The sequence below is a fragment of the Martes martes genome (genome assembly GCF_963455335.1).
Source record: "Martes martes genome assembly, chromosome: 5".
Classification (NCBI taxonomy): Eukaryota; Metazoa; Chordata; class Mammalia; order Carnivora; family Mustelidae; genus Martes; species Martes martes.
The window spans coordinates 136887373-136905390 of record NC_137892.1 but is presented as its reverse complement, the minus strand read 5'-3'; the positions used below and the strand labels follow the sequence as shown (position 1 = coordinate 136905390).

General features: G+C 37.4%; 1 protein-coding gene across 1 annotated transcript in view; it reads right to left on the bottom strand.

Moving 5' to 3' along the window:
• CPLANE1 (ciliogenesis and planar polarity effector complex subunit 1) overlaps positions 1-18018 on the bottom strand; it is a gene marked incomplete at its 5' end in the record, with an annotated part of 140404 nt that overhangs the window by 63547 nt on the left and 58839 nt on the right. The window contains 9 exons of the mRNA XM_080803312.1: positions 1829-1995; positions 3239-4009; positions 4377-4670; positions 6615-6807; positions 9218-9295; positions 10320-10399; positions 11136-11218; positions 13445-13608; positions 14212-14360. Coding sequence (XP_080659438.1) covers positions 1829-1995; positions 3239-4009; positions 4377-4670; positions 6615-6807; positions 9218-9295; positions 10320-10399; positions 11136-11218; positions 13445-13608; positions 14212-14360 — 1979 coding nt within the window. The remainder of the gene's footprint in view (positions 1-1828; positions 1996-3238; positions 4010-4376; positions 4671-6614; positions 6808-9217; positions 9296-10319; positions 10400-11135; positions 11219-13444; positions 13609-14211; positions 14361-18018) is intronic.

Below are 18018 nucleotides of genomic sequence, written 5' to 3'. Positions count from 1 at the left end.
TGGCCATGGTCGCCAAACTGTGGTAAGAACCAAGATGCCCTTCAACGGACGAATGGATAAAGAAGATGTGGTCCATATACTATGGAGTACTATGCCTCCATCAGAAAGGATGAATACCCAACTTTTGTATCAACATAGACAGGACTGGAAGAGATTATGCTGAGTGAAATAAGTCAAGCAGAGAGAGTCAATTTTCATATGATTTCACTTATTTGTGGAGCATAAGGAATAACATGGAGGACATGGGGAGATGGAGAGGAGAAGGGAGTTGAGGGAAATTGGAGGGGGACATGAACCATGAGAGACTGTGGACTCTGAGGAATTAACTGAGTGTTTTGGAGGGGAAAGAGGTGGGAGGTTGGATGAGCCTGGTGGTGGGTGTTGTGGAGGGCACGTATTGCATAGAGCACTGGGTGTGGTGCATAAACAATGAATTCTGGTACACTGAAAAGAAATTTTAAAAATAAATAAAAATTTTAAAAAAAGAAAAAGAAGTCACAGCCTTGGGGTGCCAGGTGACTCAGTGGGTTAAGCCTCTGCCTTTGGCTCCAGTCATGATCTCAGGGTCCCAGGATCAAGTTCTGTATCAGGCTCTCTGCTCATCAGGGAGCCTGCTTCCCTCTCTCTGCCTGCTTCTCTGCCTACTTGTGCTTGTGATTTCTCTCTCTCTTTCTGTTGAATAAATAAATAAATAAATAAATCTTAAAAAAAAAAAAAAAAGAAGTCGTCACAGCCTTGCTTTTTTTTTTTTTTTTTTAAAGATTTTATTTATTTGACAGATCACAAGTAGGCAGAGAGGCAGGCAGAGAGAGGGGGGGAAGCAGGCTCCCTGCTGAGTAGAGAGCCCAATACAGGGCTCGATCCCAGGACCCTGGGATCATGACCCGAGTCGAAGGCAGAGGCTTAACCGACTGAGCCACCCAGGCGCCCCAGCATTGCTTTTTACACGCATGTTTCTTAGTGCCCTGAAACAATTCACATCATTTACCCTCCTGCTTCTTTTGTAAGAATGTAGAGGATATGGTAAGATGAATAACAATATTACTTTAGTACATTAGGTAGTACCTGGACTATTTATTGTATGAGATACCAAATATTTGTCCTACAAAAAGAAAACTGCTTATAATGTTATAGAAAAATGTAAAAGAGGGGTGCCAGGGTGGCTCAGTGGGTTAATGCCTCTGCCTTCAGCTCAGGTCATAATCCCGGGATCCTGGGATGGAGTCCCACATCGGGCTCTCTGCTCAGCAGGGAGCCTGCTTCCCTTCCTCTCTCTCTGCTTGCCTCTCTGCCTGCTTGTGATCTCTGTCTGTCAAGTAAATAAATAAAATATTAAAAAAAAATGTAAAAGAATCTTCCAGCCTATGAATTCCAGTAAAGAATTCCTTAATAAAATGTAAAAAATAATATTTCTCCCTCACAGTACAGGAATTTTCCTCATCAGAATATGTGTTTGTTTTTTTTTTTTTAAGATTTTATTTTATTTATTTATTTGACAGAAAGAGAGACCACAAGTAGGCAGAGCAGCAGGCAGAGAGAGAGGGGGAAGCAAGCTCCCCGCCGAGCAGGGAGCCCAATGTGGGGCTCAATCCCAGGATGCTGAGATTGTGACCTAAGCCGAAGGCAGAGGCTTAACCCACTGAGCCACCCAGGAGCCCTAGAGTATGTGTTTAAATGCATGACACTTGATAAGAAAATTGAATATGCAATTGTGTATAGGCTGGGAAGCTGAAGCAGATAACTTTCACCTTTATAACTAGGATATTTTAACTAATAAGACATTTGCAGGTAAGTGATATTCACAAATAAAATTTCACTTAAAACTTGCCTTTTTTTACTGTCCTTTCCTTGTCTCACTTCGGATGGCTCTATTTTGACATTTAGTAGCTGAAGGTGTCCAGAATCACCTCGTTCAAATAAATTATGTGTTAGTTTCTCTTGGCTTTGTTTGAATGCAAGGAGGTTTTCAAGGGGAATAAGTTGTGGGTTTTTGTACTATAAGAAATAAAGCATAATAATTAAAGATTACAAACCTCAATTACATAATATGTTAATAAAAATTGAGAAAACATTTGTTTAAATTAAAATGTTCAAGATAGAACACGTCAAGATAACAAATTAACTTGGCCCAGAAAGATGAATATCCAAAGCTTAAAGAATAAATGATTTTAGAGGGCTAGAAATGCCAAATGGGTCATCTTATTTCAGAAACTGAGCTAGAAGTCCTAATGTTTTTCTTTTCTATATTAAAGAAAATCTTCCTTATAATTATAAATAAAATATGTAATTTCTGCCATTTGACTTAAAATTCTTTCAAATAGGAAGGATACAGAGAAGTGGAGATTACACACGGAACAGATTAGCAGTATGTTAATAAGTACGGATGTCCGGTAATGTAACTTAGGGGATCATTATACCGTCCTAATAAGAAAATTTCTTTTAAGCCATCTCAAAAAGTCTACTACTTTTCCACACCTAAATCTCTTCTCATCTGTTCATAGTATGTTCAGAATAAAAGAAGGCACGATAAGTACTTCCTCTCAAGAATGACCATTTCTTTTCCCCATACCATCTTCAAATCTTAAAAGTGTACCACAGCATGAATTATTCAATTACCTTCCTAAGATGGTAATACTGACTTACAAGATTAGAGCCTAAACAATATGAATTTCATAAACCAAAGCTTACAACTTTAAAGAGGATTCTGTGGGTTTATAAAGATTCAATATTTTTAAGTACTTTAAATATTCACCATTATTTAAATATGCACAACTATTTATAGATCTGGGGTCTATTTAACAGTTTTAAACTATAACAGATTTGAAGGCAATCATATCACAATTACTAGAAACATTAAATTATGCATGTGTGCACACGTACACATGCCCCCTCCCTTTCTCTCAACACACACGCACATACCCTGACCCATATGAACAAGAATACTGGTCATTCTGTTTTACTTCTTATTTCTTCTCTGAGCAGAAGAAATACCTATGAAAAAGCCTCACAAATTCTAGTATTGCTATAGACCTAAAAGCTTTAAAATACCTAATTACCATTTTAAACTGGAATTTTATATGTTATTTCCAATAACAGAAACATTATTCTTACTTATTTTTAACTTTTTAGAAGCATTATTCTTTAAGAAGAAATGTGTAAGAGCTTTTCATCTCATGTATAGTACTTATGGTATGAAAAATGCAGGACTACTTTTGCATCACTCTGCAAAAATCATTACCATATTTTCTGGGGATAGGCATGAATGAAGTAATGACAGTCTTGGGTATCTTCTTCCTTCTCCTCCAGTTCTGGTAGGTATTGAGGGAATTGTTCCTGATGCTCTTGAGGCAGAGGAAAATATATAAGGAGGTTTAAGTTGCAGGTGCAATAATGGAAGTCCAAAGGAATTCTGTGGAGATACCTCAAGGGGCCCTGGCTTAATATCAAGTAGTTTTCCTGGTTTTATAAATACTGAAGTGTCCTGTTGAGGTGTCAAGCTTTCTTGTCCAACACACTGATCCAAGTTCACATGCTTGGGGATTTCTGTAATTATAGTTTCTGCCCATTTCTTCTGCTCAACTGCTTTTTTTATGGCTTCAGTATTACAGTGGCTCAAATTCAAATGGGACACTGAAGCCGTGTGCATTGTTCTCTGTGGCAAAGGAGGCTGGAAGGAATCAGATAATCCCCATGCCTCTCTTGGCTGTGGCAGGAGCCTGAAGGGAACTTGTGGAACTCTTCCTGTATGGAAGGAAAGGGACTTAAACTCATGCTTAGGCTGAAACTGAAGCAAAGGAAAACCATCACCAGGTCTGAAACTTTTTGCAGCTGGGATAAGTCTAGGTGTCTTCGGAATGGGAGAAGATGGAGAAAGAAGGTAGAAGGGAGTATTTCCAGCAGGAGCTGGAGACAGCATAGTTGTTGGTAAGATTTGAGATGGTGGAGTTAATCCTGTATTGGGAGGCAGGTCTTCTAACTGACATAAAGGAACACTCTCATGTGGTACATTCTGGAAGAGAAAAAAAAAAGCTATTAAACAAGTTTATTTATTATTTTTTTAAGACTTTATTTACTTGACAGAGGGAAAGATCACAAGTAGGCAGAGAAGCAGGAAGAGAGAGAGGGGGAAGCAGGCTCCCTGCTGAGCAGAGAGCCCAATGCAGGGCTTGATCCCAGGACCCCATGATCATGACCCGAGCCAAAGGTGTCCCATAAATTTAGAAGATATTACCAAACTTCGTATTTTGTACATGATGTTCAATATGTTTTGGAGGTGGTGGAACATAGTAACTGCCAAAAAATTACTTGCTCAAATAACAAAAAGCCAACAACTGAACTACTAGAACAACTTTAATGGTATCTTTAAAATGTATTACCTGTAAATTTCCATTACTATTTTGATCAGACTGCACAATTCCTTTATGGCTATGTGGACTCTTCTTGCCAGGCTCTGTGGTGTACTCTCCCCTGGACTGTGGTTTAATAAAAGAGCTCTCCTTAAAATTTCTACTGGTGTTATCAACATCATTACTCCCTCTTGTAGGATTTGATACTTGAGCTCCCACTAAAGACACAGGCTGAGGCTGCTGTAGAAGTTGATGTATATCCGGGAGGTTAGTAAAGGGTGATCCTACTATTTGCATTAGGCTCATGAAGTTGATCTGTTGCAGCTAGAACAAAATAAAAATTAAGTATTTGAAAGTATAGTGAAAAAAATCTAAAGAATCAACAACTATCATCTGAGTATTCCGCTAATAGTCATACTTCCGTAATCTCTGTCAGACCCAGGAAGCAGAGCTGGGAGAGATTTTCTTGAAAAGGAAAAAAGAATACCTTCCCGTTTTCAAGGAGCTGTCAACTGGAAATATAAACTCATAATGAGACTTGGGACTATCTATAAAGCAGTTTACATAAACATTACACAGATCATAAAGGAGTGATCTGATGAAATGTAATGACAATTAAAGAAGTCCTAAAATGAGTGTGTTGTGATCAGGTTTTCAGGAAAGAAAAAAAGGAAAGATTAGCCAACAGGTGAAGAGTGAGGAATTCCCCTGGTAATGCTGATGAGGTGAAAGGCAAAGGCATTTACCAGTGGTTGACAAACTGGGGCACATTAGAATCACCTGAGAAGCATTTAAAAATCCCCTTGGCCAGAGCACACCCTGGCCAATAAAATCAGAATATCTGGGGATGGAAGCCAGGATTCGTATTTTTTTTTAAGACGATAGGGTGTTTTGGTGTGTGGAAGAGCATGGGAACCACTAGCATAAACACTGGCTCAGGCGGAACAGGAAATTAATACAGCTATAAAGAGAGGACAGGCGAGTACAGGAGTTTGCAAACTTGAGCATGCAATCAGAATCACCCGGAGGACTTGTGAAAGCACTCTTTGCTAAACCCTATCCCCAGAGTTTCTGATTTTAATAGGTCTGGGATGGGGTCTGAGAATTTATATTTCTAACATCTAAGTGATGCTGATGCTACTGATCCAAGGACCACACTTTGAGAACCACTGGACTTATGACGGTACAATGGGAAAAGAGGGAATGTAAAACCTGGTGGTGGGTCTTTCAAACCCAACAGAAGAATTTGCACTTAGTGAAACATACCAGTGGAGAAACACTGCAGGTTAAAATAAAATATAAGTTCCCTTTAATTATGAAAAAAAATGATTACAGAAAAAAAAGCAGCACAAAAAAGAATATAAAAACCACTCATTATCTTATCTTCAAAGATAACTAGTACTGAGATTTTTAGTGTATTTCCTTTTACTCTGTATTTTGAAAAGAAGACTGATTTCATATTATACAAATTGGTACCTGAAATTTACTGAATATTTAAAAACAGAAAAGTAACAGTATTAAAAGAGCATCTGAAGAAGAATGTCTTAGGAAATGCATCTATAAGACAGTGGAAGTATGAAGTTCTGACTCTAAAGCTGGCTTAACTATAGAAATAGCAAGTGCTATACTGACAAACAGTGTGGGCAGAAGAATCAGGAGGGCACAGAAGAACACTGGATAGAATGGGGAAAAAAGGTAAAGATGTCTCTAAGACAGTGATTCTTAATTCTTTGTGTGCATCAGAATTATTCGGAGAATTTGTTAAATATATAGGGCACCTACCAGCAAAGTCCCTTGGTAATCCAAAAAAAAAAAAAAAAAGTTTCAGAAAATTCCAAAATTTTAAACTGGTAGAAGAGTTAATGCTACTAAAAGGAAAAGGGAAAGAAGAAACTGGGAAAAATCAAGATAAAGTCAGTTTCAGTAAGTTTCATGAGACAGTGAGACACGCTGAAAAAGTATTCTCATCAGGGCACTGAGTTGAAAGAGAAAATTAGTGCCAAGCATCAATATAAAAATAGTATATTATACCACATAAAAGGATACGGAAGTGAGTGTAGAATACATGAATGAGGACTAAATTTGAGGGAAATTAATGTTTAAGAAATAAAATAGAAAAGGGAAATAACTTAAAATTGGTGGTAAAGGATAACCAATTGAGAAAAGGATGAAAAAATTCAAAGCAAACAGTACTGCATTCGTATTTAAAATCCTTACATATATATATCACACACGCAGATTTACTTGTTTATAGGGAGAGGTGCTTACCTGAACTAATTTAAACATTTCATCTTGGAGCATCTGCCTAACAGAATCCGAAGAATCTGGCAACTGCACCCTGGGTTCATTTCTCTGGGTCTGCTGCAGTGTTGGCACGGGTGTTTGTGAAGCAACACTGACTCCATTTGATACGAAAGGTGGAACTGAGGAAGATTTATCTTTAAATGCAGGGATCTGTGCACTAGGTGGAAGCATATATACATATAAAATACACTTAATAAAAATTCAAATCAGATATCTACAATTTGAATATTTTTATCTCACCTTTTTCTTCTAAAGGCTTTCTGGAAGTTTTCAGGAAATTTAAACCCCAAAGCCCATCGCTCTCTACTCCTTAGCCACCAGACAAATTTGTCATCAGCACAGGGTTCAAGTGAATGCTGTCTTGTTAAGGGAGATGTAACCTCTAGTCAGCCACGGTCCCCTCCCTGTGGTGTTACCACCTAGAACAGTTCAATGTTTATTTGACTTGCCTGGTCCCTGCAAGCACCTGACTTTGAGACCTACAACAATATTCTCATGAGTTATACTGGGAGTATTTTTTTTACTAAACTTAATGATCTAGAATGGAATTAAAACTAGAGAAAGTATGGGTTAAAAAAATGTTCAAATTTAAGATGGATAGCGTGAACTCCTGTTGATTGTCATTAAATGTGAAACAATAGTATTATGAACATTTCTTTTCTAAACTAATCACAAAGTTTATATCTTTAATTAAACCCTAACAACAAAAAATGTCTATATAGAAATAAAAATTAAAGATCAAAATAAGTTTTTGGTCTTTTTAAATAAGATCATTGTTTGGAGATGACACAGCAGATACTCAAATGTTTTCTAAGCAAACTGATTTCACAAACTAAATAAGGGAGCAGCCATTACTATATCCAAATAAATTGATCACTGTCTCTAAAAAGAAAAGGATATATTAAATTGCATTTAGATTATTTGGGTTTATATTCATTCCGTCTCAGTGCTCGCTTCAGCAGCACATATATATTCATTCCGTCTCAGCAATATTTGCCTTTTATCAAGCATCTAATATTAATAAGCTCAGTAACAAAACTTTACTTGGCGGGGCGCCTGGGTGGCTCAGTGGGTTAAAGCCTCTGCCTTCGGCTCAGGTCATGATCCCAGAGTCCTGGGATCGAGCCCTGCATCGGGCCTCTGCTCGGCAGGGAGCCTGCTTCCTCCTCTCTCTCTCTCTCTGCCTGCCTCTCTGCCTACTTGTGATCTCTATCTGTCAAATAAAATAAATAAAATCTTTAAAAAAAAAACTTTACTTGGCAAATCCATGAAAAACAGGCATTACAAGTGACTTGCCTATTTTTTTGAAAAAAGATTTTATGTATTTATTTGAGAGAGAGCGAGCTCAAAAGCAAGGGGAAGAGCAGAGAGAGGGGGAGAAGCAGACTCCTTGCACAGCAGGGAGTGGGCTAGATCCCAGGACCCTGAGATCATGACCCTGAGCCAGAGGCAGTTGCTTAACCTCCTGAGCCACGGAGCCACCACTTCCCCCTTGACGTGCCTATTTTAAGACAACTTTATTGGCCTTTGTTTCCAACAAGTAGCAATGAGATAAGTTACAATAATGGAGAATTCTTCTAAAGTAAGGCTATGCTATGTTATTCTATTTCAGCAAGATTTCTAAATACTAAACACCCTGTTCAATTTCTGTCAAAGAAGTTCAAAAGACAGAACTGGATGAATCTGTTCTATAAGAGAATTAAAAGCATTTCATATACTATTAGAAATCTGTTAGAAGACTAAAATAAGCAACTTTCTAATATATCCACTACAGTTGACTCTTGAAAAACAAGAGGGTTGGGGATTTAATCCTCATGCAGTCAAAAATCCGCATTTAACTTGACTCCTTAAAAACTTAATTACTGGGGCGCCTGGGTGGCTCGGTGGGTTAAAGCCTTTGCCTTTGGCTCAGGTCATGATCGCAGGGTCCTCGGATGAGCCCCATATGGGGCTCTCTGCTCAGCGGGAGCCTGCTTCCTCCTCTCTCTCTGCCTGCCTCTCTGCCTACTTGTGATCTCCGTCTGTCAAATAAATAAATAAAATCTTAAAAAAAAAACCTTAATTACTCATAGCCTACTGATGACCAGAAACCCTATTATAACATAAACTGTCAATTAACATATTTTGTTGTTATGTGTGTTGCATACTATATTCTTACAATAAAGTAATCTAGAGAAAGGAAAATGTTATTAAGAAAGTCGTAAGAAAAAATACATTTACAGTGCCAAACTGTTGTTATCAAAAAAAGTTTTGCATGTAAGGGGACCCAAATGACTCAAAACTATATTGTCCAAGGCTCAACTATACTTTTTTCCAATAAGACTATTCTAGACCAGTTTCTGTATATCTAAAGCACAGCTGCTATAGGAAAATCTTCCAATAATAACGGTGTCAGAAACGTGTACCTACATTGCTCTTTCAATGCTTCGTGTTGTTTTCATTTTGCTTAGTTTTTAGTCAAAACATTTAGAATTATTTCAAAATGGCACAGTAGGCATCATTTCATTCTCTTATCTACTTATAAAATATGATTATATCAAAATAGCAGAGTACACAAAAATACTTACCTAGAAATTTCTGAACTTGAATCTACACAAAATGAATAAGGAACAGTGCATTCGGGATTTGAAAAGGCTTCGATCATACTATAATTAAAGATTAATAACTGATTAGGAAGATATTCTTCACATTTCCTAAGGTACAGGTGATCTAATGCTCAGCCACCTAAGAGTCTAAACATTCTCTAATCCTCTACAATGCTTTGCTCATAATTACAATCTGTTTATATTTGTCTCCATAGCAATTTGTAACAGATTCAAACAAACAGCAAAGAATATGTCTGGATGACTGAACATATAACTTGAATACTGTTGACTGCCCAGCAGAAATAAAAGAATCTAAAATGGGGAAGTGAGGTTAGCAGGGACCTCAAATTCCACCTATGGCAGAAACAGACACTTTGCTCAGAAACACTATAGAGAGCCCTTATTACACTGAAAACTGTAAAGGCTAGTTTTTTATTAATAGAAATATCTATTTGTAAAGGCACATCACATTTAAAATATTCTTTTGTTAACTGTCCAAAGAAATGAACAAAATTTGTATATTAAGAAGAGCAAGAAAATCTAATGATGATGCTTCTCTTATCCAAGTTAGTTCTAAAATTCTAAAACTTCAAAAATTCTAAAAATTAAGAAATCATGTCCCACCTGCAACAGATTAAAACTGCTTTTGGATCTCCTTGAAGCAATAATATGCTAGCCAGTAGAACAGCCCTATAATGTGCAGTAATCATACCATAACAGTGAACAAAATTATACATACAATTGTGATTCATAATGGTTCTTTATTTGATCCAAGAAAAAGGTGTTTCCCTAATTAGCAGCTGAATAAACTCTGGTCTATTTATAGCTATATTTTACTTTGATAAGGCTGATAGCAATGGGAGAATAAAAGGCATTTGAGATATAATTACTTCTTTCACTCTACCAAGATTAAGACATCTATAACATTTACTAAAGATTATCATTTACCATTGCCATAAAGTTAAATTTTACTAGGAATACAAATCACCATAAAACATATATTATAAATACTAAGAAAAATAAACTCTTCATCAAATGAATCCCAGATGGCAGTAACAATCACTTCCTTATTTTTCCCCCTTACCATTTATGTTCAGCTGATTTTTTCTCCATACATGACTCCAGTGATTCTTCCCTTGGAGACTGAACCTCTCCTGTGGAATGCTGTTAAAATTAATAGTACCCAAAAAGAAAAGGGGTCATATAAATAGGTATTACTGTCTTTGGTGTCCTGAGTTTCACATTAGCCACTCACCTGGAGTAGTAACAGTCTAAAAGCAAGTGAAAAACCAAGCATTAAATGAATTCCCAGTGCTGCTCTGATCAGATTTTTAACTGTGTGAATTGCCTTTGGCCTGTCACCCTGAGCCACTGATCATATAAAAATACAAAGACAAATGATGTCAGTGGAAATTATTTACCCTACATTCAAAAATACCCTGTAAATTATATACACCCATCATTACCTGATTAATAAGTACATTCTGAAAACAACTATAGACAAGAAAAACTAATCCCTTTTGAAGGAATTTTTTCAATTAGAAATGTTCGTGTTCCAACTGAAAATGCAGTGTAGTTTTGAGAAAACAAATAGTGCATAAAAGTGATATATGTGCAAAAACTATACTACAGCTAAATTAAACATTTTGCATATAGAACACTCCTAATATTTTGATTAAGTTAATTCACTATAGCAGTTTATGAAATAAAAATTTCATTGCCTGAAATCATTAGACATCTTACTAATGATAGAATTTCAGTGAAAGAAAAATGCTGCATGGCCTGGATATTCTCTACAACCCACAGTGCATTTTTAAAAAGATAACAGCCTTGGCTGGATGATTAAATAAAAACACTTAAGTATAATTTAAATAACATTATCCACTACTTATTGACTTACTTCTTCTAAATGCTGTGGTAAAGTCTGCACATTAATGGCAATATTGGAACTTTCAAGACTTCCAACAGGCTCTTTGGTACCTTCTATAGGGAAACAAGGAAAAAGAGAAGAGTGACCATTTGAAAAAAATCAGTTTAGGGGCACCTGGGTGGCTCAGTTGGTTAAGCGTCTGCCTTCAGCTCAGGTCATGATCCCAGGATCCTGGCATCAAGTCCCTCATCAGGCTCCTTGCAAAGCAGGGGGTAGTATGCTTCTCCCTCCCTCTCTCTACCCTTCCCTACTGTTCATGGTCTCTCCATCTCTCTCTCTCTCTACCTCTCTCTTTCTCAAATAAATAAACAAAATCTTTAAAAAAAAGAAAAGGAAAAAAATCAGTTTACTTTTTAGAAGGTTCAGGAATATTACAGGAAACAAGTATAATGGCAGAAATATTTTCTATCCTCCTTAAAAAAGTTTTTTAAATTTAATTCCCCAATTAATTAATATATAGTATATTATTAGTTTCAGAGGTAGAGGTCAGTGATTCATCAGTCTTTTTTTTTTTTAAAGATTTTATTTATTTATTTGACAGAGACACAGAGAGAAGGAACACAAGCAGGAGGAGTGGAAAAAGGAGAAGCAGGTTTCCTGCTAAGCAGGGAGCCCGATGTGGGGCTCGATTCCAGGATCCTGGGATCATGACCTGAGCTGAAGGCAGACACTTGATGACTGAGCCACCCAGGCGCTCCTTATCAGTCTTATGGTAACACCCAGTGTTCATTATATCACATGTCTTCCTTAAAGTCCATCACCCAGTTACCCTCCTGCCCCCCAACCCCTCCAGCAACCCTGTTTGTTTCCTGTGATTGAGAGTCTCATGGCTTGTCTCCCTCTCTATTTCATCTTGTTTTATTTTTCCCTCCTTTCCCCCATGATTCTGTTTTGTTTCTTAAATTCCATGTATGCGTGAGATCATATGGTAATTGTCTCTCTCTGATTGACTTATTTCACTCAGCACAATACCCTTCAGTTCCATCCACATCAATGTAAGTGGTTAAGTATTCATTCTTTCTGATGGCTGAGTAAAATTCCATTTTGTGTGTGTGTGTGTGTGTGTGTGTGTGTGTGTGTGTGTCTGTGTATGTGTGTGTATGTGTATACCATATCTTCTTTATCCATTTTATCTTCTTTATCCATTCATCTGTTGATGGACATCTGGGCTCTTTCCATAGTTTGGTCATTGTGGACATTGCTGCTATAAACACTGGAGCACAGGTGCCCCTTCAGATCACTACAATTGTATCTTAGGGCTAAATATCCAGTAGTGCAATTGCTGGGTCGAAGGTAGCTCTATTTTCATGTTTTGAGGAACTTCAATACTCTTTTCCAGAGTGGCTACACAACAGACTGCATTCCTACCAACAGTAAAAGAGGGTTCCACTTCCTCCGCATCCTTGCCAACACTGTCACTTCCTGACCTGTTAATTTTAGCCATTCTGACTGGTGTGAGGTAGTCTCTCATTGTGGTTTTGATTTGTATTTCCCTGATGCCAAACGATATTGAGCACTGATAGAAGGGGAAAAGATATTTGCAAATGTCTTTACAGATAAAGGGCTAGCATCCAAAATCTTTGAGGAACTTATCAAACTCAACACCCAAAGAACAAATAATCCAATCAAGAAAAGGGTAGAAGACATGAACAGACATTTCTCTGAAGAAGACATACAAATGTTCAACAGACATATAAAAATGTTTTTTAAAAAACACCAGGAGATAACCCCTCTTCATTAAGTGAATCCCAGATAAGACTTGAGAGACCTCATGTCAGTGTGTTTAACTCCAATCAAAGCTCTGAAAGCTTCTGTTTTATCAAAGACTGCCAAGGAAAGTTCACAGAATTGGTTCACAAAAATGAAGAGGCCCGTGATAGTTACATAACCAAGGCAAAAGAATTGTAAATTCAGGTTATGAGTTAATGCATTCAACATTTCATAAATATTGCACTTTTTTTTAAAAAGATTTGTTTATTTTATTCAGGGAGGGGCAGAGGGAAAGGGACAGAAAGAATCTCCAGCAGACTGCCCATCAAGCATAGAGCCTCCCATGGGGCTTAAAGCCATGGCCCTGAGGTCACAAACTGAGCCAAAACCAAGAGTTGGATGCTTAACCAACTGAGCCACACAGGCACCAAAAGGTCTCTTAACTTTTGGATTTAGGAAATTGTAAACATCCTAACTTAAATATAAAACCAAATAAATTATTTCAGATAATCATTCACCAACTTAAAATTAATAAAAGTCAAATAAAAAGATTAGCCAAATGAACTGACCTTCATAGTCTGATAGGTGTATTTCCATTTCCTCTTGGTTAAATGTTTTTACTTCTAAAAGATCCTCATCAATATCTATAAGTTCTTTTTCAGTATCATCAGTAACAGAAATAATCTCATCTTTGGTTTCTTTTACTTCAGGATTATATGTTTCGGTTGGCATTCTACCGACAAAAATAAAGCAGCTAGAATTCTAAGTCATTCTTAGAAACAAAAAAGCTTGCTTTCAATTGATTCCATTTACTGAAAAGGAACATTAGGTTTCATATTTATAGTGTTCTGTTTTTTAACCATGTGTGGTACATAGTAGAAGCTCAATAAAACGTTCAACGAATGACTAAACATGCCCATTTTTATTTACTCAAATAATTGGAATAATTTCAATCTATGAAATTTGCCATTCTCACAAAGGAATCTCCCTGCTATTAGAGGTTCAGTCTTGTTATTCAAAGATATATTGCTTCATATGTAAAAATGGATGGAATTATTAGATCAACTTCCTCTGACACAGGAAATTAACATAATAAGAGAGGATCTCTCAGAATGAGAATTAGCTCCTCTCTCAGAAGATATAAACTAGACCAACAGGGAAAAAAATATTTTGCAATGAATTGTTAAAGCACTACAGAAAGTACTCTTTCTCCTTCTCCACAGCTCTAAGAAATGTTCATTTCTTTATCTTTCAAGGGTTCAATTCTTGCCATTAAGCCCAAACACCATCAAACGGATATCATCCACTGAAAAGGAATGTATAATCAAAAACTTACTTCAAGATACTTTGACGAGATTCATTTTGATCGTTTCTTTCCTCAGTCTGATATTGAGTGGCTACTGTGACAGAACAGCCAGCATCTGTTTTGCAATCACTCTCTATGCTGGGTACATTCTGAGACTGAGAGTAATGATTCTCTAGCACCTAAAAACAAACCATTTCCATTAGTTAGCATTCACAATCCAATCCCCTACTTTTCTTTTTTTTTTTTTTTTAAGATTTTATTTATTTATTTGACAGAGAGAGAAATCATAAGTAGGCAGAGAAGCTAGCAGAGAGAGAGGAGAGAGCCCAATGCGGGGCTCAATCCCAGCACCCTGAGACCATGACCCAAGCTGAAGGCAGAGACTTAACCCACTGAGCCACCCAGGTGCCCCTGAGTTCCCTACTTTTCATTATATTTTTAGATTATTAATATTTTCTACAGACCTACTCCCGATTATATCTTTCATTCGTTTATCAAGTATTTACTGCATTTCTACAACTCAGTATTTGATGGTGAGGCAATGATCAAGTCTTTATTTCACCTGGAAAAAGCAAACCTGACTACCTAAATAGTATTGGAAAGAAACCAGCTTTACAAATTTGTAAGGGGGGTGCCTGGGTGGCTCAGTCTTGCTTAAGAAACTGACTTGATTTTGGCTCATGTCATGCATGATCTTAGGGTCCTGGGATTGAGCCCTGCGTTGGGCTCTGTGCTCAGCATGGAGTATGTTTGTCCTTCTCCCTCAGCTCTTCCCCCTGTCACACTTGCTCTCTCAAATAAAAATAAATAAAATCTTTAAAAAACATAAAAATAAATTTAAAAACCCCAAATTTGTAAGGTATGTTACCATTTTCAAGTCACAAAACAATAACAATAAAAATGTAAAGTTGCTTTTCCTTAACTCTTTTGGCTATTAGAAAGGCACGTACTAATTATTCCAATATGACACAATGGGTAAAAATATATGCAGGCAAAAATATAGGCAGCTAAAAATACAGGGATGTATCTTTTTTAAGTCTGTTATTTACAAATTTCAATATGTAACACCTAGAAACACAAATTTCCATGACAACAAATATCACAGTATCTTAAATAAAATACCTGAAGGATAACAGACACCAATCTCAAAAAATGAAAAAGATCTCACAAAAACAAAATACACACACATCCCCTACAACCTAGGATAAATTATTTAGAATAAGAATAAGAATAAGAACACTTTATTATTTTTTTACTTTAATTTTTAATTTTTTAAAAGTAATCTCTATACCCAACGTGGGGCTTGAACTCACAACCCCAAGACCAAGAGTCACATGCTCCACTGACCCAGCCAGGCACCCCAGAATGAAGGCACTTCAAAATAGAACAAATGTGGTTCTCTCTCTCTCTCTTTCTCTCCCCACAAAACAAAACAAAAAAATAAAATGAAATGAAAGACAACAAATACACAATTAGAATGAGTGGAGGTAAGTCAACCAAGATGGTGACATAGGAGGCTCCTGAATTCCCCTCCTCCCACAGACACACTGCATGTACAACTACACACAAAGCAATTAATGCTGAAAGAAATTTAATCACTAGCTGATGGATTCCTACACATCAAACAAATGAGAAAATATCCACACAGAGATACATAAGAAAGGATGAGACACACTCACCATAAACTCTACTGTAGTACAGTACCCTATAAGCAGGAGGGAACTCCCAACTTCACTCTGAGGAGTGAGGTTCAGACTCCACACTGAGCACTCTAACTTTTAAGACGCCCACTTGAGGGAGGGCCTCCAAAACACCTAGCTCTGAAAGCCAGTGAGGGTTGCATCCATAAGTCCCACAGGACCATAGCAAACAAAGCAGTGTCTATTAACAGGTGCATGAGCACTCATTGCAGCTATCCCCAAAAGGCTCAGGTGAAAACACCCATCTCCCAGTCTTCCCCTGGAAGGAATCCAGCTGCATACTTCTAGGAGCTAACTATGATACCAAGGAGACTGGGATGCTGATGGACACTTCCCCTGCTTTCTCTTTCTAGCCCATTTCAAGTCACCAGTATCTCCCTGCAAGCAGCTTGTACACACATTTGGGTGCCCCAGCTTTTGCAGCTGCTGCCTGAAGGAAAGGTCCCCAGATCACCTGTCTCTGACAACCAACTGAACTTGCATTTATGAGTCCCAAAAGAATGTAACAAAGAAAGAAGAACCCCTGTAGCTATTTACCTGAGGCTCACAGAGAGTGAGCAAAAACACCCATCTTCCAGTTTCTCTTACCTATACATTTTGCCACATGCTGCCTGAGAGTGCAACTTCTAGTCACTGTGTAACCTACATGCTAAATGTGACCCACACCTTTGGGACACTGATAGGTCTTGGTTACCCCCAATTACTGGGAACCACTAAGAACAAAGAAGAAGACTTAGACCATCACAAAGATTTCAGAGCCAAACAAAAGCTCAGGTGAAGCTAATTGATGAGGTTTATCTCCTACATGAGACCACTCTATCCAACCTGGGAGGCATGACTGTTTTATCTAATTCACAGAAACCAACATAGAATGTCAAGTAAAATCAAGAAACAGGAATATGTTCCAAACAAATGAACAAGATAAACCTCTAGAAACAGATCTTAATGAAATGGAAATAATGATATATCCTGAGAGAGATTCAAAATCATGGTCACAGAGGTCAAGGGATGAACAAAGTGAAAATTTAAGTGATGCATGAACAAAGAGAATTTCAACAAAGAGAAAATACAAAAAGTAACAAACAGAAATTACAGAGCTAAAGAATATAATTGAACTGAAAAATTCAATGGAGAGGTTTAAAGGCAGATTACATCAAGTGGAAGAAAGGATCAAAAAACTCAAAGACAGGGGCGCCTGGGTGGCTCAGTGGGTTAAAGCCTCTGCCTTCGGCTCAGGTCATGATCCCGGGGTCCTGGGATCAAGCCCCACATCAGGATCTCTGCTCAGCAGGGAGCCTGCTTCCTCCTCTCTCTCTGCCTGCCTCTCTGCCTACTTGTGATCTCTGTCAAATAAATAAATAAAATATTAAAAAAAAAAAACCCTCAAAGACAGGGTAGTGGAATTCATCCAATCAGAGGAGGAAAAAGAAAAAAAAATTTAAAAGAACTTAAGGGACTTATGGGACACCATCAATCAACAATTATATGGATTACAGTAGCCCCAGAGGGAGGGGAAAGAGAAAGGAGCAGAAAGTTTATTCCAAGAAATAATAACTGAAAACTTCTCAAACCTGAGGAAAGAAACAGACATTGAGATCCAGGAAGCCCAGAGAGTTCTAAATAATATAAATTCAAAGAGACCTACACTGAGGCACCATGGGGCTTGATCCCATGACCCTGAGCTCATGACCTGAGCCTAAATCAAGAGTTAGACACTCAAGTGATGAGCCACGTAGGTGCCCCTATTTTTTTTTTTATTAATCATGTCTTTTTTTAAGTTTTTATTAAAATTTTAGTTAGTTAACATTCAGTGTAATATTGGTTTCAAGAGTAGAATTTAGTGATTTATCACCTACATACAATGCCCAGTGCTCATCACAAGTGCCCTCCTTAATACCCATCATGCATTTAGCTCATCTCCTGTCCACCTCCCCTCCAGCAACCCACAGTTTGTTCTCTATAGTTAAGAGTGTCTTATGGTTTGCCTCCCTCTCTTTTTTCCCCCTTCCCCTATATCCATCTGTTTTGTTTCCTAAATTCCACATATGAGTTAAATCACATGGTATTTTTCTTTCTCTGACTCACTTTGCTTAGCATAATATGTTCTAGCTCTAATCCATGTCATTGCAAATTCAAG